Source organism: Denticeps clupeoides, unplaced genomic scaffold (genome assembly GCF_900700375.1).
Source record: "Denticeps clupeoides unplaced genomic scaffold, fDenClu1.1, whole genome shotgun sequence".
NCBI classification, from domain to species: Eukaryota; Metazoa; Chordata; class Actinopteri; order Clupeiformes; family Denticipitidae; genus Denticeps; species Denticeps clupeoides.
The window spans coordinates 293,218-308,301 of NW_021630083.1; the positions used below are offsets into that span (position 1 = coordinate 293,218).

The 15,084-nt window shown below is 49.5% G+C and overlaps 3 protein-coding genes across 4 annotated transcripts; 1 reads left to right on the forward strand and 2 right to left on the reverse strand.

Annotated features, from left to right (window-relative positions):
• The first annotated feature begins 173 nt into the window (after window positions 1-173).
• Window positions 174-8,689, forward strand: LOC114782430 (transcription elongation regulator 1-like). Its single transcript, XM_028968287.1, has 20 exons — window positions 174-253; window positions 432-558; window positions 870-980; window positions 1,078-1,279; window positions 1,355-1,591; window positions 1,687-1,881; window positions 1,958-2,067; window positions 2,151-2,239; window positions 3,336-3,496; window positions 3,763-3,844; window positions 3,909-4,038; window positions 4,731-4,820; window positions 4,967-5,085; window positions 5,377-5,527; window positions 5,795-5,959; window positions 6,110-6,292; window positions 6,363-6,542; window positions 6,947-7,030; window positions 7,531-7,631; window positions 7,713-8,689. Exons 1-20 carry the CDS (start codon window positions 207-209, stop codon window positions 7,912-7,914), a joined length of 2,766 nt encoding a protein of 921 aa, XP_028824120.1. The 5' UTR covers window positions 174-206; the 3' UTR covers window positions 7,915-8,689.
• A 2,197-nt stretch (window positions 8,690-10,886) lies between these two features.
• LOC114782474 (probable G-protein coupled receptor 151 protein) lies at window positions 10,887-12,315 on the reverse strand. Its single transcript, XM_028968360.1, has one exon. The coding sequence runs from the start codon at window positions 12,258-12,260 to the stop codon at window positions 11,031-11,033; it is 1,230 nt and encodes a 409-aa protein (XP_028824193.1). The 5' UTR covers window positions 12,261-12,315; the 3' UTR covers window positions 10,887-11,030.
• Window positions 12,316-13,160: 845 nt separating this feature from the next.
• LOC114782475 (interleukin-17B-like) lies at window positions 13,161-15,034 on the reverse strand. 2 transcript variants are annotated; one of them, XM_028968361.1, is made up of 4 exons: window positions 14,924-15,034; window positions 14,625-14,810; window positions 13,815-14,113; window positions 13,161-13,605 (listed from the first exon to the last, which is right to left on the reverse strand). In XM_028968361.1, exons 2-4 carry the CDS (start codon window positions 14,643-14,645, stop codon window positions 13,356-13,358), a joined length of 570 nt encoding a protein of 189 aa, XP_028824194.1. In that variant the 5' UTR covers window positions 14,646-14,810; window positions 14,924-15,034; the 3' UTR covers window positions 13,161-13,355. The 2 variants fall into 2 exon arrangements, with proteins under 2 accessions (XP_028824194.1, XP_028824195.1); XM_028968362.1 differs by lacking the exon at window positions 14,924-15,034 and having other exon boundaries at window positions 14,625-14,889.
• Window positions 15,035-15,084: the final 50 nt, after the last annotated feature.

Genomic DNA, 15,084 nt, shown 5'->3' on the forward strand with positions numbered 1-15,084 from the left:
CTCTGTTCCAGAATCAGTTCATTAAAAACCTTTCTTAACGATTTAAACTTCATCGACTTGTTAAGCGTGTCCTGAGATCGGTTACGTTTACAGCCAAACATCAGCCAATAACAGTCTTCGAAAAGTTGACCACGTGATTCATCTGACCACTGGCGTGGCAGGACGCTGGCGTGTCGCCGTCCAATCAGACGCTGTTTTCTCCCGTAATGGCGGAACTGATAGAAGCAGACGGCGTTGGGCTCAATGGCAGCGGGTGATCTTATAAACCTCTTTTTAAAACATTCTTTTTTCCCCGCGGCCTTTTAATCCCCTTTACGGAACGATTGGGGTTTCATTTCGCTTCGTCTTGTACATGAGAACTGGTATTTGTTAAAAACGGAATGCTGTTTGTGCTGGATGTCCGCTGACCCGCTGTGTTGTCTGATCTGCAGCATGGCCCAGCCACATTTCCCCCCGCAGTTCGGCCTGATGCGGGGACCACCGCCGCCTGCCAGACCCCCGTTCACCCGACTTCCCTTTGACCCCAGAATGCCGCCGCCAATGGCCGCCCCAGTACAGGTAATAATGTACGATGTAATTATCATGGACTGTAGATAACAGTGAAAGTGACGTGATTGTAATTTTGAAGCACAGCACACGGTGAAACGGTGATATGTGTCCTCTGTATTTGACCATCACCCTTGGTGAGCAGTGGGCAGCCAGTGATCAAGGGGGCCTCAGTGGCGGTTCGGGATTCAAACCTGCAACCTTCAGATCACGTTTTTGTCAGTTTTTTTCTAATTTTATAATTTGCTCCCTGAGGAACATGTTTTTGTGTTATTGACCTTGATAAATTGATTTCTTCTCTTATTCATCAAATTCCTTTGCAGCGCCCACCATTCCTGCCCCCTCCACCCGGTATGATGTTTCCACCAGGGGTTCCACCAGTGGCAGCACCAGCCGAAGAGATTTGGGTGGAGAACAAAACACCAGAGGGAAAGGTATGTGATGGAAACTGAAGTTACAGTTAGTTGTACTTTATGTTCCATCTGCTTTTTATTGCTGTGAAATGGTAAGTGTTATAACTGATAAATACAGGTGTATTACTACAACGCCCGAACACGGGAATCGGCCTGGGCAAAGCCAGAGGGTGTAAAGGTCATTCAGCAGACGGACCTCGGGCATCTGATGAGCGCCCAGCCCTCGGCCGTACTGGGAGCACCAGGCAACCCCGTAACCACTGACTCCCCACAGAATTCGGCCAGTCACCTGGACGGCAGCCCTCCTTCCACAGCCGCAGGTTGATATCCTCATCGCTTCCATTACTGTTGTGTATGCATGTCAAACACTCATCAATTTTGCTTCAATCCTTCAGCCCTTGAGCCTGTAGAGATGCCTCCAGATGTCATCACGGCCCCCAGCGCCATGGTGAGTGCGGTGGTGTCCCCTCTGGCTCCAGTCAGTGTTCCCACAATGGCTACTATTGTGACAACGGGACCCCACCCCCTCCCACCAACACTGGGTGCCACGGGACCCACCGTCCCCACGTTTCCGCCCATCATGGTGCCGCCTTTCAGAGTGCCTATGCCAGGGGTGCCCATACCTCTACCAGGTCTGTTATTACAGGACCATGTACACATCGTGGTTTAAAAAAACCAACATAAAACACTGTTTAAAGACCTGCTCACTGATTTCTCTATCTGTCAGGGATATTGCCAGGCATGGCCCCGCCTTTAGTTTCCATGATGCACCCCCCCATGTCAATGCTTTCTACCAACACTACTGCTGGCCCGCTGCTCTCTGAGTGGGTAGAGTTTAAGACACCAGAAGGGAAGTCTTATTACCACAACAGCCGAACCCTAGAAACCACCTGGGACAGGCCCATGCAGCTCAGGGATCAAGGTCAGAGTTCAGAGTTCATTGCCATGACTTGTTTGACAGTTTTCAGTATGTTAACGGTGATGCTTCTTGTTAGTAGAAAGTAGTCTGGAGAAGATGAAAGAGTCCAGCATGATGCCAGACCCAGCAGATCTGATGGACTTTCATGACATCAGACCCCAGATTAACCCAGCACTGCTTGTCAAACTGGTACCTCGGTTTCTCCAAGGTTCTCAACTACATACACCCCTGCAACTACAGAGCTGAGTGTGTGTGTGTGTGTGTGTGTGTAGGAGCTGAAGGAAGAGGAGATGACTGAAGAGGAGAAAGCAGCTCAGAAAGCGAAACCTGTGGCGACCACAGCCATCACTGGCACACCGTGGTAAGTCTAATTACATTAACGTTCCAGATGTTTTATCATTTCAGTATCTATGGCAGACAACACACGCACACACACATTTATATACAATGCAAGAAAAAGTATGTGAACCTTTGAGTTAATTGGAGCCCGGTGTTCACATCCCTGGCAAGTCGATCAGAAAATAAGTTTGGAGATGTGGAGCTGCTCTGCAAAAAAAATCTCCTCGAACTTTGAGAATAAATACCCAGATACTCGTTCAGTCCCTAGTAATCTCACAACTGGATTACTGTAACTCCACTGGGGTAGTGGTGGCCTAGTGGTTAAGGAAGCGGCCCCGTAATCAGAAGGTGCCACTGAGCAAAGCACCGTCCCCACACACTGCTCCCCGGGCACCTGTCATGGTGCCCACTGCTCACTCAGGGTGATGGTTAAATTTCACTGTGTGCACTGTGTGCTGTGCTGCTGTGTATCACATGTGACAATCACTTCACTTTCACTTTTAAAAAAACTCCCTTCAAGCAGGTCTACTGCTGACTGCCATCCGGCCTCTATAACTAATACAGAAAGCAGCAGCACCTTCCCAAATTCTCCCACACCACCTCTGCTATACTCCCTCCACTGGCTCCCAGTAGCTGTCCCCCCACATCAGATCCAAATATGGGGTTTCACTTATTATACCTAACACTGCTCCTCACACTCTCCAACCCTCCAGTACTGCTCGCCTGCTCCCTCCACCACTGAAGGTACGAGGAAGACACTCGTCTAGACTTTTCTCTGTCTTGGCCCCTCGGTGGTGGAATGAACTTACTCTTGAGGTCAGAGCAGCTCAGTCACTGAGTATTTTCAAACGGCAGCTTAACACCTTCCTCTTTAGAGAGTATTTAGACTAACTTGTAGCTTTCGTATAGTCTGATTTATGTAAAAAAAACAAACAAAAAAAAAAAAAACTTACAACAGAGTGAAATATTTGTACAAAATGATTGTATTCATGGTTTGAGTCCTGGTGAACCAGAACTGATTACGTCACTGATGGTAACATGAAAGCACGTTGTAAGTCGCTCTGGATCTGCCTGTGTGGAGTGAGCATTTTTCTAACAAGACTGATATATTTGTCTAGGTGTGTTGTGTGGACCGGTGATGAACGCGTCTTCTTCTACAACCCGACCACACGCCTTTCGAAGTGGGACCGCCCAGACGATCTGGTTGGCCTTGTTGAGGTGGATAAGATCATACAGGATCCTCCGCACAAGAGAAGTTTGTATGGTCTGCGGAAGCCAGGTGAGCATGAATGGGTCAACCTGATTTGACCTCAGTTCTTTTTGCTCCTTTACTCCACCTACCACTGAATGGTCTGAAGACTCATCCCACTTTTGTACAGGCACTGTGCATTTGTAGAAATGTGGTAGAATTGTGCTTACTGGCTTAGAGGACTCAAGTATGCAGAGTTTATGTTTGAGAATTCACCTTTTCAGCTTGTACAATGTGGAATGTGTGTGTAATTATTGATTTAAGGGGATTGTGATTCATGACAAACTGACTTGTAGTTACAGTGGCTCCACCCGAGGATCCAGAGGAAGGACCTGAGGATCACCAAGAGATTGATCCATCTAAAGCCAAGAAGAGGAAGTAAGTTCCCATCATCCTTTTTGTGTATGTGGGTTAGTTTTTGTCTGACAAGTAGTGTTTTTAGGAAAGAGGACAATAAAGAGTCTGAGAAGGAGTCTGCGATGGAGGCGGAGCTCCAGGCTGCGCGGGAGAGAGCGGTGGTTCCCCAGGAGGCACGCATGAAGCAGTTCAGAGACATGCTGCTGGAGCGCGCGGTAAATAACACAAATAACCCAACCAACACAGAGGTGGAGCTGAAAGACGCCAACACATCTGTACAAATCGGGTAGTAAGGGTCGTTTTTGGTTGCACTTTTTCTGGTTGCACATTTTGAAAGGTTTTCTGCGATTTTTTTATTTTTTTAATTGACCTTTGTGTGTTCATGACCCATAATTACCCATATTCTCTTAGAGCGGACGAGTGACTTCTGTCATCTGTAATTAATCTGTGTCCAGCGTTCTTTATTTCTAAATGTCGTGGGGCGGGGCCGGTTTGGGCTGTGCCCTTAGGGAAGCCAGGGGACATGAAAGCAGACTTTGAATCAAAAAAGGCCAAACATCAAGGTGCCTATCCCCCTGCTCAGAATAGCCTGTGGCCATATATGGGGGGTCACAGTTCCACCCTGTGTGTTGTCCAATTAGTGCAGACACGTTGGGGGAGGGGGCCGGAACCCTGACAGGCACCTTATTCATTAGTGTTGATGGACAGGAGTGATGAGACGTACACAGATTAATAATTATTGCAGGCAGCGCTAATTGATGTGCAAACCCTGTGTCAATGAGAAACAACCCAAGGCCGCTTTATAAGAAATGCACATGGTTCGCAGTCTCATTTTTAAATATTATGCATCATAACACCAGTATAAAATGTTTGCTAGTTAGAAAGAATCTCCCTTTTTCCTTTTTAGGTCTCAGCATTTTCTACATGGGAAAAGGAGCTGCACAAAATTGTGTTTGACCCCCGATATCTCCTCCTGAATACCAAAGAAAGGAAACAGGTGATGTAGTGTCCAGATCCCTAACCTGCCCGTATTACTCACGGCGCCGACCGTAACCACAACCCGCCCGTATCACTCAACGTACCGACCTTAACCATAATTATTAAATATATTCATACACATGGATGACTGTCCTGGAACTGTAGGTGTTTGACGAATATGTGAAGACACGAGCAGAGGAGGAGAGGCGAGAGAAAAAGAACAAAATACTTCACTGCAGGGAGGAGTTCAAGAAGATGCTGGAAGAGGCCAAACTCAGTATCAGGTAAGAGCTGCAGACCAGACTAGGCATCTCAGTTCTTCATTGCCTACAGCACTTCATTCAGAACACTGATACATGGACATAGAATTAATTGGTTTGTTTGTGTGATTTCATGGATTCTTCTATACATTCAAGTTTCTCAGATAAACTGAGTCTCCCACATGTACAGCATTTTTTCCAGTGTGTTTTACAGTTGGGGTGACAGGGACAGTCTCCCTGGAAGAATTCAGATTAGTAAAGGACCAGACCACTCAAGATCTGTTTGTGTGTATACACATTTATTTTGGTCTGCAGAACTACGTTCAGTGATTTTGCCGCAAGGCACGCTAAAGACCCACGATTCAAAGCCATAGAGAAGATGAAGGACCGAGAGGCGATCTTCACAGAGTTTGTCACCGCCATGCGTAAGAAGGACCGGGACGGCACAAAGAACCGTGTTGAGAAGGTCTGATTTTCCAATTAAAGTCAGAATACAATATCTATAAATTGATCTGTGAAGTGGAGCTCTACTCATTAACTGTCTTTATACACATACACACACCTCACCGGCTCAAGTCTGTGTGTGTGTGTAATGAAAGGTCATATTTAAAGTTTAATGAGAAAGAAATGTCAGGTGGGCTGAGTTTAGTGAAGGAACCTGCCTTCTTCTCACCTCCCATCTGGGTCGTGAGCAGTCTCTATGTGTACTGTAGTGTCTGTGTGTGTCTTTCAGATTAAACAGGATTTCTTTGACCTGCTGTTGGAGCAGCATGTGGACGGCCAGCAGCGATGGAGTAAAGTAAAAGACCGTTTGGACTCAGACCCCCGGTACAAGGCGGTCGAGACCCCTACAGCAAGGGAGGAGCTTTTTAAGACTTTTATTGAGAGACTGTCCAAGGTGAGACAGCTTAGAACCTGACACCATTCATCTCCACCCCCTCTCTGGTTCTCTGGTTCATAACACACCTAGACAACGCAGCTCTTACATTTATACACACAAACATCAAACGATCTCCCACAGTTTACAGCTTGTTCCCTTGTGTTTCAGAACCTCAGTTCTGAGAAGCAGCGTGAGCTGGAGAAGCAGGCCCGGGTGGAGGCCAGCCTGCGGGAGCGTGAGCGGGAGGTGCAGAGGGCTCGGTCGGAGCAGACCAAGGAGATTGACCGTGAGAGAGAGCAGCACAAACGCGACGAGGCCATCCAGCACTTCAGAGCGCTGCTGTCCGACATGGTGGGTGTGGCCCTGTCCTGCAACATTCTGTCAGTTTTGCGCTCTTTAACCCCGCCCACCGGCTCCTCAGGTTCGCTCATCTGATGCATCGTGGTCCGACACCCGCCGGCTGCTGAGGAAGGACCACCGGTGGGAATCTGCGTCCCTGCTGGAGCGTGATGACAAGGAGAAGCTGTTTAACGAACACGTGGAGGCGCTGGCCAAGAAGAAGAAGGAGCTCTTCAGGCAGCTGCTGGACGAGACCAGCATGGTGAGAACCTCCACCTGTCCTCTAAAACTGTCATGACATGGAAAAGTGAGTGGGATGATGTGTTCCAGGATGTGTAAGGGATTGAGTGACTTTAACCAGAATCTCCAAAATGTTTCCCACTATACACTGGGTTAACTAACTAACACTATCCAACATGTATAAACAAGCATAAATATTAAACAGGGCAATAGCATAGAAATGCATTCTTTGTTTATGTATTTAGACATTAAATTTGAATCTAATCCACACAAAATGTTCAATGTGTGTGTGTGTTTTTTTTTTTTTTCACTATTTTATTATTTTATCCCATTTTAAACTGAGAGGTATTCGTGATGCACTAGATACCAGCACCTGTTCACCTGTGGAAGCTTCTTGACTAAAATAATCTGTGTTTGTGTGTTTAGATCACACTGACCACCTCATGGAAAGAAGTGAAGAAGGTGATTAAAGAAGATCCCAGATGTACCAAGTTCTCCAGCAGTGACCGGGTACATATCACCGCAACCCGCTCACATGTACACAAACGCATAAACAGCAGTTTAATTCATTACCTATAGTTACTAGTTAGTTACTTTCAGAATTAGTTCCAGAATAGTAACTGGTTTAGAGAATTATAAAGTAAATTAGTTACCAGGGAAAGGCGTGGCTCCCCCTCTTCCTTCATTAGCGGCGCTCACATTAGCGGCCCCCACATGTGCTGCTGTCAACTTCCTTGTGTTCTTGGCCGTGAGACGATGAGATTTGAGTTGCTCGTTACCGACGCGGATAAAGACTTAGTTCCAAGGCATGAAAAGAGCTTCATTACAGTAACGCGTTACAACCACGTTATTGTGAGTAACTATAAAAGTGCTGTAACCATAAAAACAGTAATTGGTAAGATTGCCCGTTACTGAAAAATTCTTCTTTTTTTTTTCTCTTCTTTCCCCACTCGCCATTATTCCATCACTGATAAACACACACTCATCATAAACGTGCCTGTCTGCTACAGAAGAAGCAGCGAGAGTTTGAAGATTTCATCAAAGACAAGTACATCACGGCCAAAGCTGACTTTAGGACCCTGCTCAAGGAGACCAGGTTTATCACCTACAGGTGTGTGTGTGTGTGTGTGTGTGTGTGTGTGTGTATCTGTGTGCATATTTATTTATATTTTATTCTTTCTCTCTCTCTCAGATCGAGGAAGCTCTTGTTTGACTCAGACCAGCACCTGCATGACATTGAGAACATCTTGCAGAATGATAAACGTTACCTGGTGCTGAACTGTGTCCCTGATGAACGCCACAAACTCCTCATCTCCTACATTGAAGATCTGGACCGACGTGGTCCACCCCCTCCCCCCACTGCCTCCGAGCCCGTCCGGCGTTCCACTAAATAATCCCCCCCCACCCCCCACCCCCCACTAGAATTCTGGCCAGGGTTTCCCCATCAGTGGAACAGATCTGGCTACGTTCACAGTGACACACTCCAGATATACATATATAGCATTCAGCGACATATCTTTACTGCGGTTTACTGTGCTGTCATGTCACTGCGAGGTTTTTCTTCCCAGACACAAGCTGGTTCAGAAAATAATTTGGTTTGAAATTCGTAGCAACTGCTAAGCTGTTAAACAAGCTTTGCGTGAAGTATTGATATATGGTGATAATGCCCTAAATCAACCCTGGAAGTGGAAATAAGGCCAACATCTCACCATCCAAAACATGTAGGTAACTGGCAACTGACAAAATGAGAAATAAGACTTCAGTATGACGGTGTGTAGACATACTGCATACTTAAAGTAATATTTTGTATTTCTGATATGTGTGTGACATTCCATGCGTAGCCACCTGGATCTCAGGGGACGTGTTCAGGATTTTAATTGCCCCGAGTCTCCACTTACAGGAGTCGTTCTGCCAAAAATGGATAATGAGGCGGGCAGTGAACAATGCTGCACCACTCTGTGAGGTCAATTTAGCATGTCTGTTATCTGTTTTTGGCGACATTATTATTTTTTTTGTATGGTACATTAATTATTGCTGATTGAATTAGGAGTTTGTTTAGCCGACTTGGGGCTCCAGTTTATTCATTTTATATTTTCTAAAATTTGTAATTTTTTGTTGTTGCTACATTTCTGTAGCAACTGACTGGAAATAAATGCAAACTATTTTTTACACTGCATTTTTCTGGTGTATTTTTTAATAAAGTGTACGAGTGATTCTAGATACTTTATTTTATATCTAGTGTAAAATACATAAAAATTACTGTGTCTGATACAGTTATAGCTTATTTGTACACACACACACTCTCACACACACAGCCCATTTACCCCCTTTTCTACTTCAGCCATTAAAACATCACCTGAGACTTGGGGGAACATTCTGATTAGTCAACTTACCTACATAATTACACATATGTACAGATCATTGTTTCTACCCAACATTCTGTTCAGAAACACAGATTAATTCTGTTCTACAAACCATTGAACCAACATAACAAATGTATCTAAATTCTGTTCCGTTTCAATTTCGTGTTGTTTTATAATCAAGCCACCAGTTTGAGTTGCACCGCTGACTGATGGTTCCATCACTGGTGTTGTTGAGGGAGGAGGTGGCAGTGCTGGTGTCATGGTTGCAGGCGGAAGTTACGACTGGCGCTACTGTCGAGGATGTAGGTGGTGATTGTGGCACTTCTGTTGGGGTTGTAGGTGGTGGTGGCGGCGGCATTAACATCATAGGTGGTTGTGGCCGCGCTACTGTTGTAATTTCAAGTGATGTTGATGCTGGTGCTACTGTTCAGGTTAGAGGTGGTGACTTCAGCACTACAGTTGTGGTTGGAGGTGCCGACTGCACTACTGAAATGGTTGGAGGTGGTGGTGGCGGTGGCAGTGCTGTCATAAGTTGAAGTTGGTAGGGGCGCTGCTGTCATGGTTTGTGGTTTAAGCTGGTAGTGGCGCTGGTGCTACCGTCATGATTGGAGATGTGACGGTGGCACTGCTCTCTAGGTTGGAGGTGGTGACTTCAGCACTACTGTTAGTTAAAGGTGGTGGCAGCGCTACCGTTGGTGTTGGAGGTGGTGGTTGCAGCGGCACTACCCTTCTGGTTTGAGATAATGCTGGCACTACTGTCGTGGTTGGGGGTGGCGGTGGCAGCGCTGCTGTTGTACGTTGAATGTGGTGGTGGTGGCTCTACTGTTATGGTTGGAAACGCTGCTGGTTGCGGTGCTGCTGTCATGGTTTGAAGTGGTGGTGGCGGCTCTGCTGTCGTTGGAGGCAGTGCTGGAAGTGGTGCTACTGTCATGGTTTGAGGTAGAGATGGTGGAGGAGGTACTTTGGTCGTGGTTGGAGGTGGTGGCAGCATTTTTGTCATGGTTGAAGGTGGTGCTGATGGCAGTGCTGCAGTTGTGGTTGGAGTTGGTGCTGGTGGCATCTCTGTTATCATGGTTGGTGCTGCTGGCCACACTGTTATCGTGGTTGGAGGCACTACTGTCGTGGTTGGTGCTGGTGGCAACACTGTTGTTGTGGTTGGAGGCAGTGGCAGTGCTGTTGTCATAGTCTGGTGTGGTGGTGATTCTACTGTGATGGTTGATGCTGATTGTGGCAATTGGAGGCGATAGCGGTGCTTTTATTGTAGTTGGAGTGGGTGGTGGCGCTGTTGTCATGGTGCTGGTGGCCTTACTGTTGTCGGAGGCAGTGGCGGCACTGTTGTCGCGGTAGGAGGCAGCGGCGCTTCTGACGTGGTTGGGTGCTGGTGGCGGCGCTAGTGTCGGCGTTGGTGCTGGTGGCCACACTGTTGTCGTGGTTCGAGGTGTTGGAGGCGGTGGCGGTGGTGGTGCTGGTGGTGGCGCTAGTGTCGGCGTTGGTGCTGGTGGCCACACTGTTGTCACGGTTGGAGGTGTTGGAGGCGGTGGTGGCGGCGCTAGTGTCGGCGTTGGTGCTGGTGGCCACACTGTTGTCGTGGTTCGAGGTGTTGGAGGTGGTGGTGGTGCTGGTGGCGTTGCTAGTGTCGGCGTTGGTGCTGGAGGCGGCGTCGGTGCTGGTGGCCACACTGTTGTCACGGTTCGAGGTGTCGGAGGTGGTGGTGGCGGCGATACTGCCGCGGTTGGAGGAGTTGGAGGCGGTGGCGGCGATACTGCCGCGGTTGAAGGTGTTGGAGGCGGTGGCTGCACTGTTGTCACGGTTCGAGGTGTCGGAGGTGGTGGTGGCGGCGATACTGCCGCGGTTGGAGGAGTTGGAGGCGGTGGCGGCGATACTGCCGCGGTTGAAGGTGTTGGAGGCGGTGGCTGCACTGTTGTCACGGTTCGAGGTGTCGGAGGCAGTGGTGGTGCTGGTGGCGGCGCTAGTGTCGGCGTTGGTGCTGGTGGCCACACTGTTGTCACGGTTGGAGGTGTTGGGAGGCGGTGGCAGCGCTACTGTCGCGGTTGGAGGTGTCGGAGGCGGCGTTGGTGCTAGTGTCGGCGTTGGCGCTGGCGGCCACACTGTTGTCGCGGTTAAAGCCGGTGGTCGTACTACCGGCCTCATTGCCGGTCGCCGGGGGCGTCCTGGTGCTCCCAGGGCACGGGGTCGTTTTCGTCGGCATGGGAACCGCCCTCGCGCTCGTGCCAGAACTGCTCCAGGTCGGGCAGCACCACGCCGTCGTTGGGGGGGCTGTCTGGCTGGCGGGCGTCGTCCTCGGGCTTGGGGAGGTGGGCGGTCTCGGGGCGGGGCGTGGGGGACCTGGGCGCGGTGGGCGTGTGGGGGCCGGCCTTGGGCTTGGTGGGCGGCGGCTTGCGGAGGGTGAGGCGGCGCCACAGGTCCTTGTAGCTCTCGCGGAACTCGTCGGACAGGGCGAGGACCAGCAGGGGGTCCAGCAGCGCCGCGCCGAACACCAGGACCTTGGCGGCCACGGAGAGGAGCGGCGGGGGCGTGGCGGCCGCGTGCCGGGACCACACCCACCACACCCACTGCGGGAGCCACAGCGTCGCCATGGTGACGGTCAGGCCGAACAGCGTGAGCGTGAGCTTGCGGGAGCGCATCTGCGCGCGCAGGTTCTGCGTCTTGCTGCATCGCCGCCGGCAGCGGCCGCGCGCGCGCCAGAAGTAGAGCAGCGCGAGCAGCAGCGGCGCGCAGTACGTCATCAGCGGGTACAGCTTGACGTACACGGACATGAAGGCGCGCGCGTCGCCGGGCACCACCCGCGCGCACACGAGCGCGCCGCCCGCGCCGCCCGCGCCGCCCGCGCCGCCCGCCGGACGCAGCTCCGCGAAGAGCGCGTCAGGCAGCGCGGCGACGCCGCCCAGCGTCCAGAGCAGCAGCAGCAGCAGCGCGACGCTCTTGGCGCGGATGGTGACGTGTTTGGTGGGCTCGCTGACGTAGCGCTCGCACGCTTTGGCCATGACGGCCACGGTGACGCTCTTGGCCGCCGTGCACGCCTGCAGGACCCAGTCGCAGCTCTTGCACGCCAGCCAGCCGAGCGTCCAGGCGGGGCGGGAGAAGGCGGCGGCCCGGAGCGGCGCGGAGACCGTCAGCAGCAGCGCGTCGGCGGCCAGGAGGTTGAGGATCAGCGCGTTGATGAGTGACAGCTTGGTCTTGCGCGCGCTGCTCACCAGCGCCGCCGCCGCCGTGACGTTGAGCGCGAGGCCGACGACGCAGATGAGCGCGAGTGTCGCCGGCACCGCCAGCCGCAGGTCCCCAGGAGGGAGGTGGTGGTGCGCGCCGCTGGCGCTGGCGTTGGCGCCCGGGGTGTCCATGGTGTCCACGGTGTCCATCCGGTCTCCGGCGGCACGTCAGCGTCTTTCTGATGAAGTTGCTGCTGGCGACCTGCTCCAGATGCCCCTTTATGAAGGGCGCGAGTGAGTGACAGCTGCGACCCCCAGCCGGCGACGTTTCATGTCACGAGGCCAATTAAAGACCCGCTTCATTAATTATTGCTCTCATTAGCGTACGTTAATGGGGTCAGAGGTCCTGAAAATTCCGATAAATGGTCGATTTTCATATTTAATCTTTCTCACTCAGCTCATATTGTACACGCACACACACACACACACACACACACAGAAAGTTGATTTAACTCCGTGTGTGTTTCTGTGGAAGAAGGAGAGTGACAGCTCAGCAGGTGATGAAGAATGACCTTTGTGTGAGTGTGTGTGTGTGTGTGTGTGTGTGTGTGTGTGTGTGAGTGCATGTGAGTGTGTGTGGGGTGGTGAGGAACAGGTAAGGAAGCGCACTGAGGTCCCCTTCATCAAGGTACATTTCTGTCTGTGTTTTTCAGGCTAAAATGTAAAACGCCCCAGATGAGAACCGACATGGAACCATAACTTGACCTGACATATCAAAGATTAACACAACAGATGTTTTAAAAAGAAAAATTATTTCAGAGACTTCACCCACTTTGTGCTGCAGTCAAGAGATGTTATTAAATGAAATAATAATGAAATGACTCCCAATAACCACCAATAACAATAAATGACTTCAAATCTCTTGTGAACATGAAGGAAAATGAAGGATTTTATTTGGGAGATTATGAGTGCTAGAACAGTTCTGCATGTTCTGCTCAGTAAACTGTGTTGCTGTGCAGGCCAACACCCATCTGTCATACTGGAGCATTAAAGTCTGTAAACGGGACTTCTGGTTATGAGCTTTAAATCCGCCATGCACTCACATTTCTATAAGCTGGTGGCCATACTGCATCTTCTAGAACGTCAGGGCCTGTGGATGTTCTGTGCGTGTGTGCAGTTTTCCGTGCTCAGACATTTTAAACCCAGAAGAAGTATCAGGATGGACGTTAGTCTCCGTCTTTTGAAAGACCAGAGGAAAAACTCAGTAATGTGGTGAACGTGTTTTATTGGGCATCTCCAACTTCCCTATCCCATGATACAAGTGCAGCCCACAGCGATGCTCTCCACCGCCGTCCGGTAACGGGACCGGCACCGCGCTTTCCGCGGTTTCTCCCGCCGCTGTGGACAGTGGCGTCGCCGCACCGGGATTTTGGTGTAGATGAGCACGCTGGTCATGGAGCGGTCCTCCTGCATGGTGAAGGGGTTGATGCAGCCCGTGCAGGAGCACTTGGCCTCAGGGATGTCCACTGGCTTCCGGTTTTCGTCGTGGTTGATCCTGTTCAAGGTGGACCGTCACGTTTATCACAGTGACCCCGCTACGGAACCCTGTCTGATTCCGCTTAGAATTTCCAGATCTGCTAGATCGCTAATGCGCCACACCCTGTTCCGTCACTATTAAACACAATGAAAGCTCCACTTGGAGATGTAATATTATAAATAGTATAATGAAGATGTTTTAGATTGTGCTCAGCTTGTTGTACGAACCTGTAAGACCACGGTGAAAGGCTTCTGCTGTTAGACATCCACAGCTGGCGGTCCACCACACACTTACTTTTGGAGAGCGCCGGGTTGCTCCGGACCTGCGACACCATGTTCTCGATGCTCTTTTCAAAGTTCACCTCCCCACGGACCTCGGTGTCTCCATCGATCAGGTCAGGAGAGATTCTGTGAGGGTTGGGGTGGGGTTGTTTGGGTGTGGTTGGCCGCCGTCGTCTTTCTTGTGCCTTCTTCTGCTGCTGCTCACTTACTACGAGTGTGATGAGCATCGCCAACGTCACAACCACCTGCAGAAGGTCATGGTCCAGTTAGGAAATCTCACTTCTACTGAAAAGTTCCTTTTTTAGGTGCAGTTCAGATGCATCTAGAATTTCTGCTCTTTTATTCTATAAAGTAAATATCCGACCAGACTGTAATGTTACCAAAAAATGAATTCGCATCATTGGAGTTTATTTCTAGAATAATGCTCTTTAACTGCAGAGTATACATTTTAGCGTAGAGTAGAAATGTTCTATTTAAAAAGTGTTATTTAAAACATCTACCTTATGTGGATCTAAAAGATTTACAAGCATTCTTTAACGTTCCAGCATTGGCATGCTCTTAATTCTTTAACGTTTGCCGTTTTCAGGCCTTAATGGTTGAAATATTGAGACTAACGTGGAGCTGAAATATTTATATGCTAAACAGTAGACGGTTTAAATAAAACTGATTAAGTTAAAAGTTCATTTTTAGGTAAATTGTCTTTAAGTGACATCTTTAAGTAAAGCCGTATATTAAAATGCCGTATAATGTTCATACCTTAACACTGCAGAAATTCATGGTTCCCTATAGCAGAATCCAGAGTGGCGAGCGTGCTGTCCTGCTTCATTTGTCGGGTGTGATCTTCAGGGAAGCGTGCAGGTGCACCAGCATCCCCCGTGTGACCTCTACCTGTGCGTGCCATCAATAGGTTCCCGACATGACACCTGGGCGGCCGAAAGCAAGCTGCAAAAAGGCATCGCATGAACAAATGATACGTTCCAGAGCTCAATTTCTGCATAATACGTAATAATGTAATTATAAGATCCATGACTATTAAAACACAAGTTGGAAATTACCAGCACTTTGTGGGATCTGTTTTCTCCCCAAAACTGTGTTTTCTTCCATACACGACAAAACACACACTTCACCACATCCAGGGAACTCCCTCCACCTGAATGCACTGCACCACAGCGGATGTTTGCATCTCTGAAAGCCGCTGTGTGTTCTTGTATGCGTT